The sequence below is a fragment of the Camelus bactrianus genome, chromosome 3, assembly GCF_048773025.1.
Source record: "Camelus bactrianus isolate YW-2024 breed Bactrian camel chromosome 3, ASM4877302v1, whole genome shotgun sequence".
Taxonomy (NCBI): Eukaryota; Metazoa; Chordata; class Mammalia; order Artiodactyla; family Camelidae; genus Camelus; species Camelus bactrianus.
In genome coordinates, this window is record NC_133541.1 from 52,595,753 (window position 1) to 52,611,263 (window position 15,511).

General features: G+C 42.2%; 1 protein-coding gene across 1 annotated transcript; it reads left to right on the top strand.

Annotated features, from left to right (window-relative positions):
• The first annotated feature begins 446 nt into the window (after positions 1-446).
• F2RL1 (F2R like trypsin receptor 1) lies at positions 447-12,233 on the top strand. Its single transcript, XM_010949274.3, has 2 exons — positions 447-826; positions 9,911-12,233. The coding sequence occupies exons 1-2, from the start codon at positions 745-747 to the stop codon at positions 11,020-11,022; spliced, it is 1,194 nt and encodes a 397-aa protein (XP_010947576.1). The 5' UTR covers positions 447-744; the 3' UTR covers positions 11,023-12,233.
• The last annotated feature ends 3,278 nt before the right edge of the window (positions 12,234-15,511 follow it).

The window sequence follows — 15,511 nt, forward strand, 5'->3', positions numbered from 1 at the left end:
TACAACTGTTTCCTCGCCCCTGCTTCCCCGTGCAGACTGGAAAATGGGCCTAGAAGGGGGTGAGAGGTTTATTAGGGTCACAGCTAGTTAACAGCAAAGCAGAAACCTAATCCCAGTTCCCTGACCCCCTTCCGGCTCCCCATCGCTTTCGTGGGTGTCCGCAGCCGTCCCCTTGCCAATCAGATTAGAAACTCCCCCCTCATCCCACAGTGCCCATGACACTGGGAAGACTCCCCCAGTTACCAACGGAACGATATTTTCAGTGAGCTCGGGTCTTGGCTTTTTGCCATTTAGGAAAGGGGAGGAAGCGGGGTGGAAACGCTGGCTCCCTGGGAGTAATTAAAGGTTAAATGTAGTTTTAGGCGTTGCCCAGGCCTGGGTGATCCTGCGATCGGAGAGTTCCAGCCCTTTGCATTCCAATACAGCTACTTCACGGCTGGCACCTCAGGCCGCGGAGGCGGGGCCGTAGCGCACTGCCAGGTGGGCGGGGGCGGGGCTGCGGCGCCGGGCGTTCGAACGGCGCGGCGGAGCTGCACGTTCCGGCCCCGGGGCGTGGCCTCGCACAGGTGCGCCGAGCGGCTTGGGTTTCACTGAAACTTATCCAGCTCCTGGAAGGCGCGCGCAGAGGCTCCAATTAGGGGCAGGTGAGAGGGTGGCTTTCTCTCCGCTCGGCGAGTGGGACTCTGAGTTTCGAATCGGTGGCGGCAAACTCTCCGTCCTCCCGGCGTCGGGGCTGCTGGAAGGATGAGAAGCTTGAGCGCGGCGTGGCTGCTGGGGGTCGCCATCCTGCTGGCGGCCTCTGCCTCCTGCAATCGCACTGTCCTAGGTGAGACACTTGGTTAAGGAGGGCTGGTGCCGCTAACGAGCGGGTGGTGGGCAGGCGGTGGAAGCAGGGCAGGCGGTGGAAGCAGGGCAGGTGCGCGAAAGGTGCTCTGCAGCGCCCCCCACCACTTCTCCGTATCCCACAGCTTCCTCTCGGCTTATTTGACGGGGGAATCCCTGCGCCAGGGGAGCAGCCAGCTGGGACAATCGCGAAAGGCTGTAGTCTGCGGAGGGGAAAGGAAGGGGAAGGAGTGCTCGTATCTACAGACTACCCAGAGGGCTTAGCCTCTCCGCCCCCAGGGTTTTCTTTGCAAACGCAAGTCATTAAGGTGCATTTCGCATACTCTTGAGACTCCGGGCTGGTGCTGCGGGACCCGCGGAGGAAGCGAGTTGACGGCTCAGGGAGGTGGAGTAGGTGGGAGCTCGGGGCCTGGGAACTTTCTCCCTCGCTTTTCGGAGCCAGCTCTTTGGGGTCGGCCCACAGCTCCTCTGGCACAGTGGATGGCCCGAGCATGGAAGTCAGAGCCGGACTCTGCTGGTTTCTCGAGGTGACTAGTGCTCATTGAGTTTTAGGCCAATTGAGCAGATTAACAAATGAAACCTCTTGGACCTTGCCTTACATTCGACCAAGTGACTTTACGGCCCTGGGTTTCCCGATACTTCGGTGCCACATTGTGCGCCACGGCCGGATGCGCCGGGTGTGCTGCCCTAGGTGTTCTGCGACGGGTGTGCTCGAACTTGTCCGGCTGGGGGTGGAATCTCCCGGGCTGAGCAGGCTTCTGAGGGCGTGGGCGCTGTCTGGCCTGGTATCGCCCAACTGTGATGCTAACGGACGCCCCACTGTTTGTGGTAGCCAGGGTTGCCTTAAAAGGGAGTTTTGAACTTCCCTGCGAAATTTGCAGACCTGTTGTAAAAGGCAGTTTCTCACTTTTATCCTCTTCATAAATACATTGTAATAGAGCAGATCATTGTGGATTTGAATTAGATTGTAGAATGTGATTCTTTTCCTTCCGGAGTTACAGAAAAGGGGTGTTATAGTGGATGCTTGAAAACTGCACCACTGGTACACTTTATTGTCAGCTTCAGAATAAAGGCATTTATTTATTTCCAGGAAGTACTGAAACTGTGATGAACACATGTCCGTTTCTCTTTGTCTTTTAAAGTCATAAACTTAAGATTTAGGAACGAAGCTCAGTATGCGCAAACATTTTTAAAAAAAATATGTGGATGTTGATGATTCATATGGTTCCTACAGGAAGCTTGCCTGAGTGTTTGGCTTGTTCTTGTTTACAAAGTGAGGGGCTGGGGGGATTCCCGGAGTATAATGTGAACCTAATTTAACAACAAAATCAAGATACTTGTTAACCAGAACTATTTAATATTGCACTTTGTTTTTTTCGTTGTTGTTGTTGTTTGTTTTTCTCCTCCACATACTTTTATTCTTTTGCAGGGTAACTTTCCTAAAGGGTCAGCTAAGTAACAGAGACTTGAGGCAGATGGAGCTTTCCTCCTAGCTTGAAACTAAATTGATTTTGAACAAGAAATAAGGCATCACCAGTGTTTCTGCCCCTGAGTGCTGTCTGTTCACCTCCTTGATTTTGACCCTCTTGTGTGCTCCTCAGTTGGCTGTAGGACAGATAGTTGGTTTGATTTTTCTTCCCAAAGGCCTTACCCACATAAGACTGCTTTGTGGAAGGGAACTCAGCCTAGAGCACATCCTTCTCATTTTACAGATGGGGCCCACTGAACTGGGGGGAGCGGCAAGGAAAACAGTCCGCCAGGCCCCTGCTTTCTTTCCTGTCACAACAGTCATTGATAGTTATTTGTGTAAATATGTTTAATCTTTGCCCCACTGGATCATATACTCCAGGAGGCCAGGGACCCTAGTGGTACCTCCGTTGCCACGGTCCAGCACAGTCTCATTCCCTACAGGACCTCAATAAATAGTGAAGAACTAAGTGAAGTGAGTTGCCCAGAGTGACCTGGTGATGGCAGTTGGGCATTTAAGTTGGCTTCTCTCAGGCATTTCTTTCTTCCCACTTTTGTCACAGACCTGGTAAGTCCTGATAAGCTCGTCATTCCCGTTTTCCTCCTGGAGACGGAAACTCGTGTTCTCTTTGTAATTGGTTTTTAGTTATACAAGTCACATGTGATCACTGGAGGGGAAAAATGAACCCGAAAAAAGGGGGTGATGTTAATTAAAACGCCCTCAGTACCCAAAGTACTGCTAACATTTTGGTTTCTAGTCTTTCCCATGCTTTCAGGCAGAATGCATAAAGATGTATTCACAAATACAGAAATGTTTTGTACAAGTATGTGTTTATATAAACATCAGTAGCATGTCTGTAAATATAAAACATTTTTAATGACTCTAAAATGTTAGCAGACGATGTAATGTTTAATTGGCCCTCTGTTGATGGACACGTGGGATATTTCCAGTGTTTTGTAATAAGAGAGAACACTGTAATGAACCTGAAGATGGGACTTTAAATTTGTGTTTGGTGCCCTCGCTGGCCCCGTAGTTACTAATTAACCTTGATGGGTGATTCTTTAGTGAAGTCTGTGTTTGACTTTCGTAGGGTTTTATTAGGTGGGCAGGTGTTGAGAGGGAAACAGTTCCTCCTCAGAGAACACATGAAAATGGCCTAAAATGTACCTAGGGAGGGATGCCGGCAATTTGAGCTTTTTATTTTTCAATCTGTGCTCCCAAAGGTCGAGAGCAGAAGAAATCTGGGGTGAGGGGATAAAGGGCACAAGAGGAGAGTTAACTCAGATACAGTAGCTGCTCTGGACTTGGTTTGGTAGGGAGGGTGGGCCCCAGAACGATGCTTAATATAACAAAGAACAAGTAGTGTTTTTAAAGTTAAAAATTTTACTTCCATTTTTTTAACCCGATAATTGTACAAATCAGAAGGGTTAAAAAAACTGAACAGCCCCTGTTCTCTCCTCTCTCAACAGACTTCTCTGTGCACAAATACATATATTTCATAACAATAGAAGGCTAATACTATAAATTCTGTCCTGCAATTTTTTTTTAACCTGGTAGATCTATTCATGGTCAGTATGGAAAAATCGGTCCATACTTTCATAGGGAAAATATTACTCGTTGTATAAATGCCATAAGTTATCGAACAAGCCTTTTTTGTTTTTTGGTGGACATTGAGACTAGCATTTTTGTGTTAGGATGATAAATAATATTCTAGTAAATATTCTTGTAATACAGTATTTTTGTGCTAGCAATACTTATTCCTAGCAATAAAATGATGGACCATAGGGCAAGCACACTTAAAATTTTGATGTTTTGCCAAAATGCTCTCCAAATAGATTGTACCAATTTACAGTTCTTTGAAAATGCAATCGGAACAATATAGAGACGTGTGACATAAAAAAAAGTAAGTTCTCCCCTCTCCAGAGGTGTTTATAGTTTAGTGGGTATTTTTCTAGACCTCAGATTTGCAAACAAATTATAATTTTATTATTAGTAATGGAAGCATATTATTCTGCCAACTGCTTTTTTCAAGTGGCAGTATATTGTGGCTGTCTTTCCATTTCAATATTTATTGGATAGTGTAGTGTCTACTACTAATGCTAGAGACTGTGCTGGGGATATGCTAAGTTAGGAATGGGGGCTGAGGAACATTGCTCATTTCCTGTTTGTTTGTAATTGGGGTGGGGGCTGCTGCCTTGAGCATCTGTGGGTTTGTATTCTTGCATACTTGGGCAAGTATTGTTGATTATAGCCCCCAAATGGGGGTGCTTTTGTAGCCAGATACTTTATATGTGCTTAAATTTCATATGTACATTAAATTTCTTCACTCTAAACTAGACATGATTTTATCTGGCTTATTGAGTTGGGAACTGGGGTAGCATCAGTTCCAGACAAGTTCTGTGAGTTTTGGTGAGTGGTGCAGCACACCGGATGAGGTAAAAGTCTATGTACTGAGCAGAAAGGGCTTCAGGAACCTTTCGGCAGCATCTCGACATTTACCAGTGTTATAACAAGCAGCGTGCTGGTTGTGCGCTCTGGGACTGGTACAGTGAACAACACAGCTGATATGAATGGTATTTTAAATTGAGCCCATTCAAGGTTGGGTGTTGGAATATTTTCACGAAATTTTTCTTTCTCTCTTTGAATCCTTGCCCATCTTTCTTTTTTTAGTATGTCTGGCTCTTCTCCTCTTTTTATTATAGTATTGTTACCTAAAACAGATTTGGATGCCTCTCTACATGAACCTTCCTGAGCTGGTATGTGTTTGTTTTTATGGAAAACTTTAGACCTAAGAGAACAGACTATTATAAGGACTCCCTCGAAGCCCTCACTCAGCTTTAATAGTTGTGCCCTAGCCTATTTCCTGCCCTTTGTCCTGTGTTCATTTTTAACTGCTTTATTTACATATAATTTGCATACCAAACAATTCACCTATTTAAAGTCTACCAGTCAATCATTTTTATAATATTCACAGAGTTATCTATTCAGCGCCAAAATCAACTTTAGAATATTTTTATTACCCCATAAGAACACCCCACCCCTTAGCCGTCACCTCCCAATTGCCCCATTCCCCAGCTCCTGGCAACCACTCATCTACTTTTTGTCTATGGATCTGCCTATTCAGGACATTTGTTATAAATGGAATCATACAGTACATATTCCTTTGTGACTGGCTTCTTTCAGAAGCATAATCATTTCAAGGTTCATCCATGTTGCGGCATGTGTCAGTACTTCATTTCCTTTTATTGCTAAATAACCAATTGTATGCCTAAACCACATTTTATTTATCCATGCATCAGTTGGTAGACATTTGAGTTATTTCTACTTTGGGGCTCTTATGGATAATGCTGCTATGAACATTCCTGTACAGGTACTGTGGGCACATGTTTCCCTTTCTTCTGAGTATGTACTTCGGAGTAGGAATTGCTGAGTCATACGGCCACTCTGTGGTGAGCCATCTAAGGAACTTCCAGATTGTGCCCCACAGTGACTGTACCACTTTACATCCCCCCAACAGTGTCGGAGGGGTCTAGTCTTGAAATAAATCCAGATATAATTTCATCTTAAAATATTTCAGGATGTATTCATAAAAGTTGGTTATTTCTTTTTCAAACACAACCACATAATAACCACTGACAAAAATTGTGTAAAACAATCAAATAGTGTTCAAATTTCTAATTGTCTCATAAATGTCATCAATTGTATTTTAATAGTTTATTTGAATCAGCATCCAAATAGGGTCCACATATTAAGTTTGATACTGTCTTTTTTATTGTTATTCAAAATTATTTAATTTCAAGGCTGGATAATCAAAAAACAAGTTTCAGAGCTAGGAAATAATATACTGGTTAACAGGTTATGACACTAGGGTAGTGAAATGATTAAATAGAAATGGCTTGAATCTTATGGATGCATTAATCTAGATTTGATACTGGTTCAGAAATTTATTTATAGAATTAAAAATATAATCCATCTTAGTATTTGTTTTCTTTCCATGTCCACAAAATGAAGAGCTTTTCCTGATCATCAGTTTTTCATACAACAGACAAGTAAATCTCATCTAGCCCTAGAAAGGGAAAAACATGAACTTTACAAGACTATCAACATCAAAAGAATTTAAAAATAATGATATCATCTTTTAAATCTTTTAATCTGCAAGTCCCACCTCCACAGCTCTTTATTATTTTATTCTTTGCCTTCTAATTTATATCTTGAAGAAATGAGGTCCTTGTCTTGCAGCAATTTCTACAGCCTGGATTTTGCTGACTACATTCTTGTGTTATTTAACATGTCCTGTTGTCCCCTTTATTTCAATCAATTTGACAGTTGGATTGAGAAGCTTGTTGAGATTCGAGTTTGTTTTTTGCAAGGTAACTTCACAGGTGCTTCTTCTCCTAGGAGGCAAATAATGTCTGGTTATCTATTTTTTTTTTTTAATGGAGGTATTGGGCATCGAACCCAGGACCTCATGTATACTGAGCATGCCCTCTACCACTGAGCTATACCCACCCCTCTGGTTATCATTTTTGTCATGTGAGTCACTATGGACAATGAATGCTTACATTTTCTTCCCTTTCATAGAGCAAGTTATGTAACTTTTTTTTTGGTACTAAGGGAAAAAGCGTTAATTAGAAATTAGAAAATGTTGGTGCCTCCATTCTGCAGAAATGCAGCCTAATTCATTGCTTTGATCTCTGGTAGGCTATTTCTGGGGCAGATGTCCCAGCCCTTTGAATGGATGAGTCCTCAGAACACGGGTCCAGTGTCCAGTCTCTCTGGAGAGCTGGTGAACGCTTTTCAGACCAATGGAGAATTTATAGGATTCTCTCACACTTCTGAAAGCTTTCCAGAATGTGTTACTATTAATACAAATAAATGTATAAGTTATTGGAGGAGGGGCTGATTCCAAGAGGGGAGTTTTTAAATGGTAAAATTGGACATTTAATATTTTCTGTTGACGAACATAAGTATGTCTATGCATGGCTGGGACATTGTGCTGTGCACTGGAAATTGACACATTGTAACTGACTGTACTTCAATTAAAAAAAAAATTTCCATTTGAGAACACATGTGTGGAATCCACCGCACAGGTTAGGTCAATCTCAGTGGACTCTAGCGTGTAACCTCAGGTCAGGGCCGCAGAGATGGGCAGTGGGATACAGAGGTTAGAACTGGGGATTCTGGAAATGGGCTGCCTGGGCGTGAATCCTGACTCTCCTACCTAGCAACTCTTCAACCTTGGGAAAGTTACTCAACTTTTTTGTGCTTCGTTTTGTGCATCTAGAAAATGAGGCTCTTAATAGTGCCTGCTCATCAGGTTGCTGTGAAGGTGAAGTAAGTTAATACATGCAGTGTTGAAATCAATGCAGGACACATGAGATGAGCCCTTATTAAGCGTTGGTGCTTGTGTATTAAGGTGGTCTTATTTTGTAGAGCGGTCCTCCTGCAGTCCCCTGCTGCTGTCTGTGTGTGGTTTGGGCACTAACTGGGCCAGGCTAGAGCTCTAAAGAAAGGATCAGGAGCGCGGGGCATAGTGATTCTCCCTCACGTCCCTCTTCAGTGTGGCTCACTGAGATTTTCCATCCATCCCAGGTGTGCTGAACACCTGGTGTGGGTCCAGGGTGAGGCCAGGGGCTGTGGGGATGCTAAAGGAATTATGACAGCCCTAGAATTAAAGAATCCTATACTCTCATGCAGGGGCTTTGCTATTTTGATTTCCAGAGCGAGTTCCACAGATATTTCATGTCTATAGATATGTTGTTACTGTTCCCTTGGGGATCAAAATAGGTCACTCTGCTTAGTGGCTTTGAAAAACATGTTAAGTGGGTCATGAAGTCAATGTAGAAGGTGTTGACTGGCTTTTTATAGAATGGAGTGGAAGACAATGGAAAGTCTTAATGTGTACCCTGCATAATAAGGGTAATTACGATTTTGTGAAACTTTTCCCGTTATGGTTATATGTACTGGAACTGGGTTACCATACAGAATATATTTCTTACCATGCGTTATAGCCAAGTTTTGACGAACACGGTCATATGTGGGAATGTTATTTTATTTTTTTAATTTAAAATAATGTATGCTCTTGTAAAACAATTATAAAAGAAACTGGGACGAGATGAGTCTGTCCTAAGTGTTTTAACTCGGGGGGCTGCCAGAACAAGTGGCCACAAGCTGCTGTTTTCAGACAGTAGGAGTTTATTCTCTCACGGTTCTGGAGATCAGACGTCTGAAATCAAGGTGCGGGCACATCTGAAGGCTCTGGGGGAGAATCTGTCCTTTGCCTCCTCCAGCTTCTGGTGGCTGTTGGCATTTCTTGGCATTCCCTGGCTTGTTCCTTGGTGTTACTCCAGTCTCTGCCTCCATTTTCACATTGCTTTCTCCTTTCTGTCTTTTCCTTCTCTCTTAAATCTCCCTCTGCCTTTCTCTTATAAAGACACTTGTCACTGGATTTAGGGCCCACCTGGATAATCCAGGGTGATCACTTCATCTCAAGATCCTTATAACATCTAGAAAAACCTTTTTTCTAAATAAGGTCAATGATCACAGATTCTAGGGGGTTGGATTTGGGGGGCTACCCATTCCACTACATGAAAAGTGAAGTATTGATCTGCACACCTTGTCATCCTCTACCCACAGTAACCACTGTTAATTTTTTTTTTAATGGAGATACAGGGGAGTGAACCCAGGACCTCATGCATGCGAAGTACATGCTCTACCACTGAGCTATTACCCTTCCCCTCACTGTTAATTCTTAATAGGGAAGCCTTCATAGTAATGAATCATCTTGCTGAACATGGGTGCAAAGGTGGAAGAGGAAAAAATGATAACTCAGCGTACAAATTATCAGATATACTCGTGAGCAGGTTTAACCTCCTCCCTGGATACTGTGAGGCCGTGGTGAAGGGCTACTGTTCCCCTAGATTAAACTAAGTTCCTGCCGTGTCCTCAGATTGTCCCTCCATTTTCCTCTGCTGGTCCACGAGCACTTGGCTGGGGCAGGAGGGGGCTATGCCACACTTTTGTGGTTTGTAAATTTGCATTCATGATACAGGGATGAGAGTAGAAGTTGTTAAAGCTTACCTGTTACTTGCTTGAAAGTCAGAATACAACTTTGTCTGAACACAGATAGTGTACCCACTGTTAGTGACCTGGAGGCCAGAAGGCTGGCCTGCCAGCTGGCAGTCGTGGGGAGGTCTCCATGGAGCCCACACAGGAGTGGCGCATCCCTGCCCATGGAGGCTGTCCTTGTGGCTGGAGAGGGATTATCTCTTGTTCTCCTGGGAATCTCACTGGTTGGACTTTGGGCTCAGGAATAGATCCTGTCTTGCGGCCAGAGAAACACAGATGGCCATTAGAAGAACAGTTAAGAACTCATGAGTGTGGACAGCTTGTAAAAAGAAGTGGAAATACTGTCAGTTTTTTTGAGATGCATAGAAATCAATGTTATATTCCAGATATATTTGACAGCCCTCCAATTAAAAAAAATACTGGTTGTAAAGAAAAAAAAAAAAGAAGAAAATAACATACTTTCATTTGCACAAACCAGCATTCCTGCTGATTTCTGTAATGACCCTTGTCTGCCTTGCCTTTCTCATACAGGAACCAGTAGACCCTCTAAAGGAAGAAGTCTCATTGGTAAGGCTGATAGCCCACCTCACATCTCAGGGAAAGGAGTGACGGTGGTACCTGGCTTCTCCGTGGATGAGTTTTCTACCTCCGTCCTCACTGGCAAACTGACCACTGTCTTTCTCCCCATTGTCTACACGATCGTATTTGTGGTCGGTTTGCCAAGTAATGGCATGGCCCTGTGGGTCTTTCTTTTCCGAACAAAGAAGAAGCACCCCGCTGTGATTTACATGGCCAATCTGGCCTTGGCAGACCTCCTCTCTGTTATCTGGTTCCCTCTGAAGATCGCCTACCACATACATGGCAACAACTGGATTTACGGGGAATCTCTTTGCAAGGTCCTCATTGGCTTTTTCTATGGCAACATGTACTGTTCCATCCTCTTCATGACCTGCCTCAGCGTACAGAGGTACTGGGTCATCGTGAACCCCATGGTGCACCCCAGGAAGAAGGCAAACATTGCCATCGGTGTCTCTCTGGGAATATGGCTCCTGATCCTGCTGGTGACCATCCCCTTGTACGTGGTGAAGCAGACCATCAACATCCCCGCCCTTAACATCACCACCTGTCATGATGTTCTGCCTGAGGAGGTGTTGGTGGGGGACATGTTCAATTACTTCCTCTCTTTGGCCATTGGAGTCTTTCTGTTCCCCGCCTTCCTCACAGCCTCTGCTTATGTGCTGATGATCAGGACACTCCGGTCTTCCACCATGGATGAAAACTCGGGAAAGAAGAGGCAGAGGGCCATCAAGCTCATCATCACTGTCCTGGCCATGTACCTCATCTGTTTCACTCCCAGCAACCTTCTGCTCGTGGTGCACTACTTCCTGATTAAAAACTGGGGCCAGAGCCATGTCTACGCCCTGTACATCGTCGCCCTCTGCCTCTCCACCCTCAACAGCTGCATTGACCCTTTTGTCTATTACTTCGTTTCACAAGACTTCAGGGATCATGCAAAGAATGCCCTTCTTTGCAGGAGTGTCCGTACCGTAAAGCGGATGCAAGTATCCATCACATCAAAGAAATTCTCTAGGAAATCCAGCTCTTACTCTTCAAGTTCAACAAGTGTTAAAACCTCCTATTGAGTTTTCCAGGTCTTCCAACGGAAGTTGTGCTGGAGGATTTGGAGCCTGCTCAACGTTACAGGGATGTTAATGGTGTTCTCTAACCAGAGGTCTCAACACATACCATGTATTTGCAGTGCCTCTCAGGATTGCTGGGAGCTTCCCTGTTTGCATAAGGAAAGTGCCCCAAATTAACAGAGAAGTCAGTTTCAGAATTCCTCTACTCAGGTGCTCCCAGAAGTGAAACTGACAGAAGCAGACTTTTCAGAAGGAAAAGACAGAAACTCAGTGATTTACAAAAACTAGTCTTGGCATGAAGACTAAGTTCTTAGCTGAAACTACATTTCTTTTACATCTGGGGTCAGTCACAGCCTTGTTAGAGCTTAAGGGCCCTCAGAGATGATCAGTCCAATTGACTGGCTTTATAATGAGGATACTAGAGAGCTGAGGGAGAGGTCCAGAATCAGGTGTCCAACCACTGGTAGCCAGTTAGGACTGGACAGTAGAATCTGAATGGTCTCTGGGGTTCTTGTACCACCTCATCAAAATCGTTGTGGATCTTGTTTAAAAATGCAGATTCATCAGACTCAGGAATGTGAGCTCGGAGTCTGGGAACAGGGTCCAGGAACCTGCATTTTAATGAGCCTTGTGCACACCAGAGTTTGGGAACCACTGGTCTAAGTACTGCTCTTCCACTTAATAAGGGGCCATGGTATTTTTTGAAAAGAAAAGCAAGCAGAATGCTGTGTGTCTCTTTTATGTTTAGCTTATAATGAAGCTTGTCTTACTGGGACTTTCAATTATTTCTTTATCAGCCCTTTTGTATGCATTATTATCACTTCAAGGAAAATACAATGAGGATTTTAAACATGGAACAATTAATTTCATGTAATTTTTTACTGACTTCAGTGAAATCTTCAGGCTGTCTGAGTAATTGACTCTTTCGCAACTAAGAAGAGCATTTACCACTCGGTATTTTAAAAAATTATTGTTGGACTGTTTATTGTCAGCTTTATTGACTCGCTATCAAATACGAAATTACAAAGCCATGACTGGGTTTGAACCACATCTGCTTTGGAAAGGAACACTAAAATAGAGGTGATTTGCAATGTATTTGAAGAGGTACTTGACTCCAGGTTGACTTTATACAACTGTTGCATTTGTGACCTTTTAAAATAATTATTTTATTGTATGATTGATTTATAAATAACATGTCGCTTTTTTATGACTCATTTCTGACTGCGTGGGTTTTGCTTTTTTGTTTTTGTTTTTGAGGGAAGGAGAGAGAGAAGGGAAGCGATGGCATCACTCCCCTTCTAAGAAGGAATGATGTGATGTTCACACCTTATTTTTTACATAAATAGGTCCATGCTGTACACAGTGCTCTGCGATCACTGTTTTTCCTTTAACCACATTTTAGAATTCTTTCCATGCCTGCGTCTCTGGCTTGACCTCCATTTTTAAAGGCTGCAGACTATTTAATATTTTGGATGTACAGTGATGAATGTAGTCATTTTCCTACCTGTGGCTCCTAAAATTGTTTCTCTCTCTCTCTCTCTTTTGCTCCTATTAAAGGAGTGCTGCATTGAACATCTGTATGCAGACACCTCTGTATTTCTTTAGGATGAGTTCCTGGAAGTAGAAAGGCCAGGTCACAAGTTAGATGTAAGTTTCGGTAACACTGACCAAATTGCCTTCAGTAATTTATTCTTCTACCAAAAAGTACGTTTGCACCTATGTCCTGAAATGCTCTTCCACACCTGATCTATCAGTCTTTTGAAAAGGTACCAATGTGATTGGGCAAAAATTTCATTCTTGTTTTAATTTGTACTGAAGCTGCACAGCCTAGTGGCCAAGACTGCAGGCCCTGAGCTGCCAGGCAGGGCTGAATTCCAACTCCATCATTTCTCTGTTTTGGTCTCCTTAGGGAAGATGCTTCTCTTTGCCTCTTTTTCCTCATCTGTAAAATAAAGATTATACTATCTTTATAGAGTTATAAGGATTCAGTGTTTGGCACATACATGCACTCATAAATTTTTTGCAGCATTATTACTATTCTCTGACTGCTGATGAGATTTCAGTTCTGATCTGCCCACTTTCCCTCCAGTGCCAGATACACCCTGCCTTCCTTGCCTGCTGACTCTGCTTTCAGTCTCATAGCAGGCTTGTGGGGTTGTCTTTATTTTTCTTTTTGGGAGGGAAGCAAAAGATGGTGAACACAGGATCAAAGGGAACAGAAACAAATGGCTCACAGTGGCCTCACAAGGTGGTCTATGGGCTGATCCAGTAGAAAACTTTTTTTTTTTTGGTATTTGCCACTTTTTTTTTTTTTAATTGAAGTACAGTCAGTTACAATGTGTCAATTTCTGGTGTACAGCACAATGTCCCAGTCATGCATATACATACATATATTCATTTTCATATTCTTTTTCATTAAAGGTTATTATAAGATATTGAACATAGTTCCACATAGAAGAAACTTTTTAAAATCTATTTTTATTTATAGTGGCTAACAGTTGTAAATCTCAAACTCCCAAATTTATTCCTTCCCACCTGCTTTCCCTGGTAACCATAAGATTGTTTACTATGTCTGCGAGTCTGTTTCTGTTTTGTAGATGATTTCATAGTGTCCTTTCTTTTTCTTTTAGATTGCACATATGAGTGGTATCATATGCTATTTTTCTTTCTCTTTCTGGCTTACTTCACTTAGAATGACATTCTCCATGTCCATCCATGTTGCTTCAGATGGCATTATTTTAGTCTTTTTATGGCTGAGTAGTATTCCATTGTATAAATATACTACAACTTCTTTATCCAGTCATCTGTTGATGGACATTTAGGTTGCTTCCATGTCTTGACCATTGTATATAGTGCTGCTATGAACATTGGGATGCAGGTATCTTTTTGAATTAGAATATAGAATATATACCCAGAAATGGGATTGCTGGATCATATGGTAAGTCTATTTTTAGTTTTTTGAGGTATATCCATACTGTTTCCCATAACGGCTGCACCAAACTATATCCCCACCAGCAGTGTAGAAGGGTTCCCTTTTCTCCATACCCTCTCCAGCATTTATCATTTGTGGACTTTTGAATGATGGCCATTCTGACTGGTGTGAGGTGATACCTCATTATAGTTTTGATTTGCATTTCTCAATAATTAGTGATATTGAGCATTTTTTCATGTGCCTATTGGCCATTTGTATGTCTTCATTGTAGAATTGCTTATTTAGGTCTTCTGCCCATTTTTGGATTGGGTTGTTAGTTTTTTTATTATTAAGTTGTATGAGCTGTTTATATATTCTGGAAATTAAGCCTTTGTCAGCACATCATTTGCAAATATTTTCTCCCATTCTGTAGATTGTTATTTTGTTTTGCTTATGGCTTCTTTTGCTGTGCAAAAGCTTATGAGTTTAATTAGGTCCCATTTGTTAATTTTTCCTTTTATTTATTTATTTAAAAAAAAATTGCTTTTATTTCTATTGCCTGGGTCGACTGCCCTAGGAGAACATTGCTAAGATTTATGACAGAAAATGTTTTGCCTATGTTATCTTCTAAGAGATTTATCATGTCTTGTCTTATATTTAAGTCTTAAAGCCATTTTGAGTTTATTTTTGTGTATGTGTGAGAGAGAGTTCGAACTTCATTGATTTACATGCTATCCAGTTTTCCCAAGACGACTTGCTGAAGAGACTGTCTTTCCTCCATTGTATATTCTTGCCTCCTTTGTTGAAGATTAATTGACCATAGGTCTGTGGGTTTATTTCTGGGCTCTCTATTCTGTTCCATTGATCCATATGTCTGTTTTTATGCCAATACCAAGCTATTTTGATTACTGTAGCTTTGTAGTATTGTCTGAAGTCTGGGAGGGTTATTCCTCCAGCTTCATTATTTTTCCTCAGTATTGCTTTGGCAATTCTGGGTCTTTTGTGCTTCCATATAAATTTTAGGATTGTTTAGTTCCGTGAAAAATGTCCTGGGTAGTTTGGTAGGAATGGCATTAAATCTGTAGATTGCCTTGGGCAGTATGGTCATTTTAATGATATTGATTCTTCCAATCCAAGAGCTTGGGATATCTTTCCATTTCTTTAAGTCATCTTTAATTTCCTTAATCAGTGCTTTGTAGTTCTCCATGTATAAGTCTTTCACCTCCTTGGTCAGATTTATTCCTAAGTGTTTTATTGTTTTTGATGCAGTTTTAAAAGGGAATGTTTCCTTACTTTCTTTTCCTGCTAATTCATTGTTAGTGAAAAGAAATACAGCTGATTTTTTTTTTAATGAGGGGGAGGTAATTTAGTTTATTTATTGATTTCTGCTTGGAAGGGGTACTGGGGCTTGAACCCAGGATCTCTTGTGTGCTGAGCATGCGCTGTATCACTTGAGCTATTCTCTCCCCTCCTCCTTTTTTTTTAATCTTGTATCCTGCTAACTTGCTGAATTCTTTTATCAGCTTTAGTAGCTTCTGTGTGGAGCTTTTAGAGTTTTCTATATATAGTATCATGTCATCC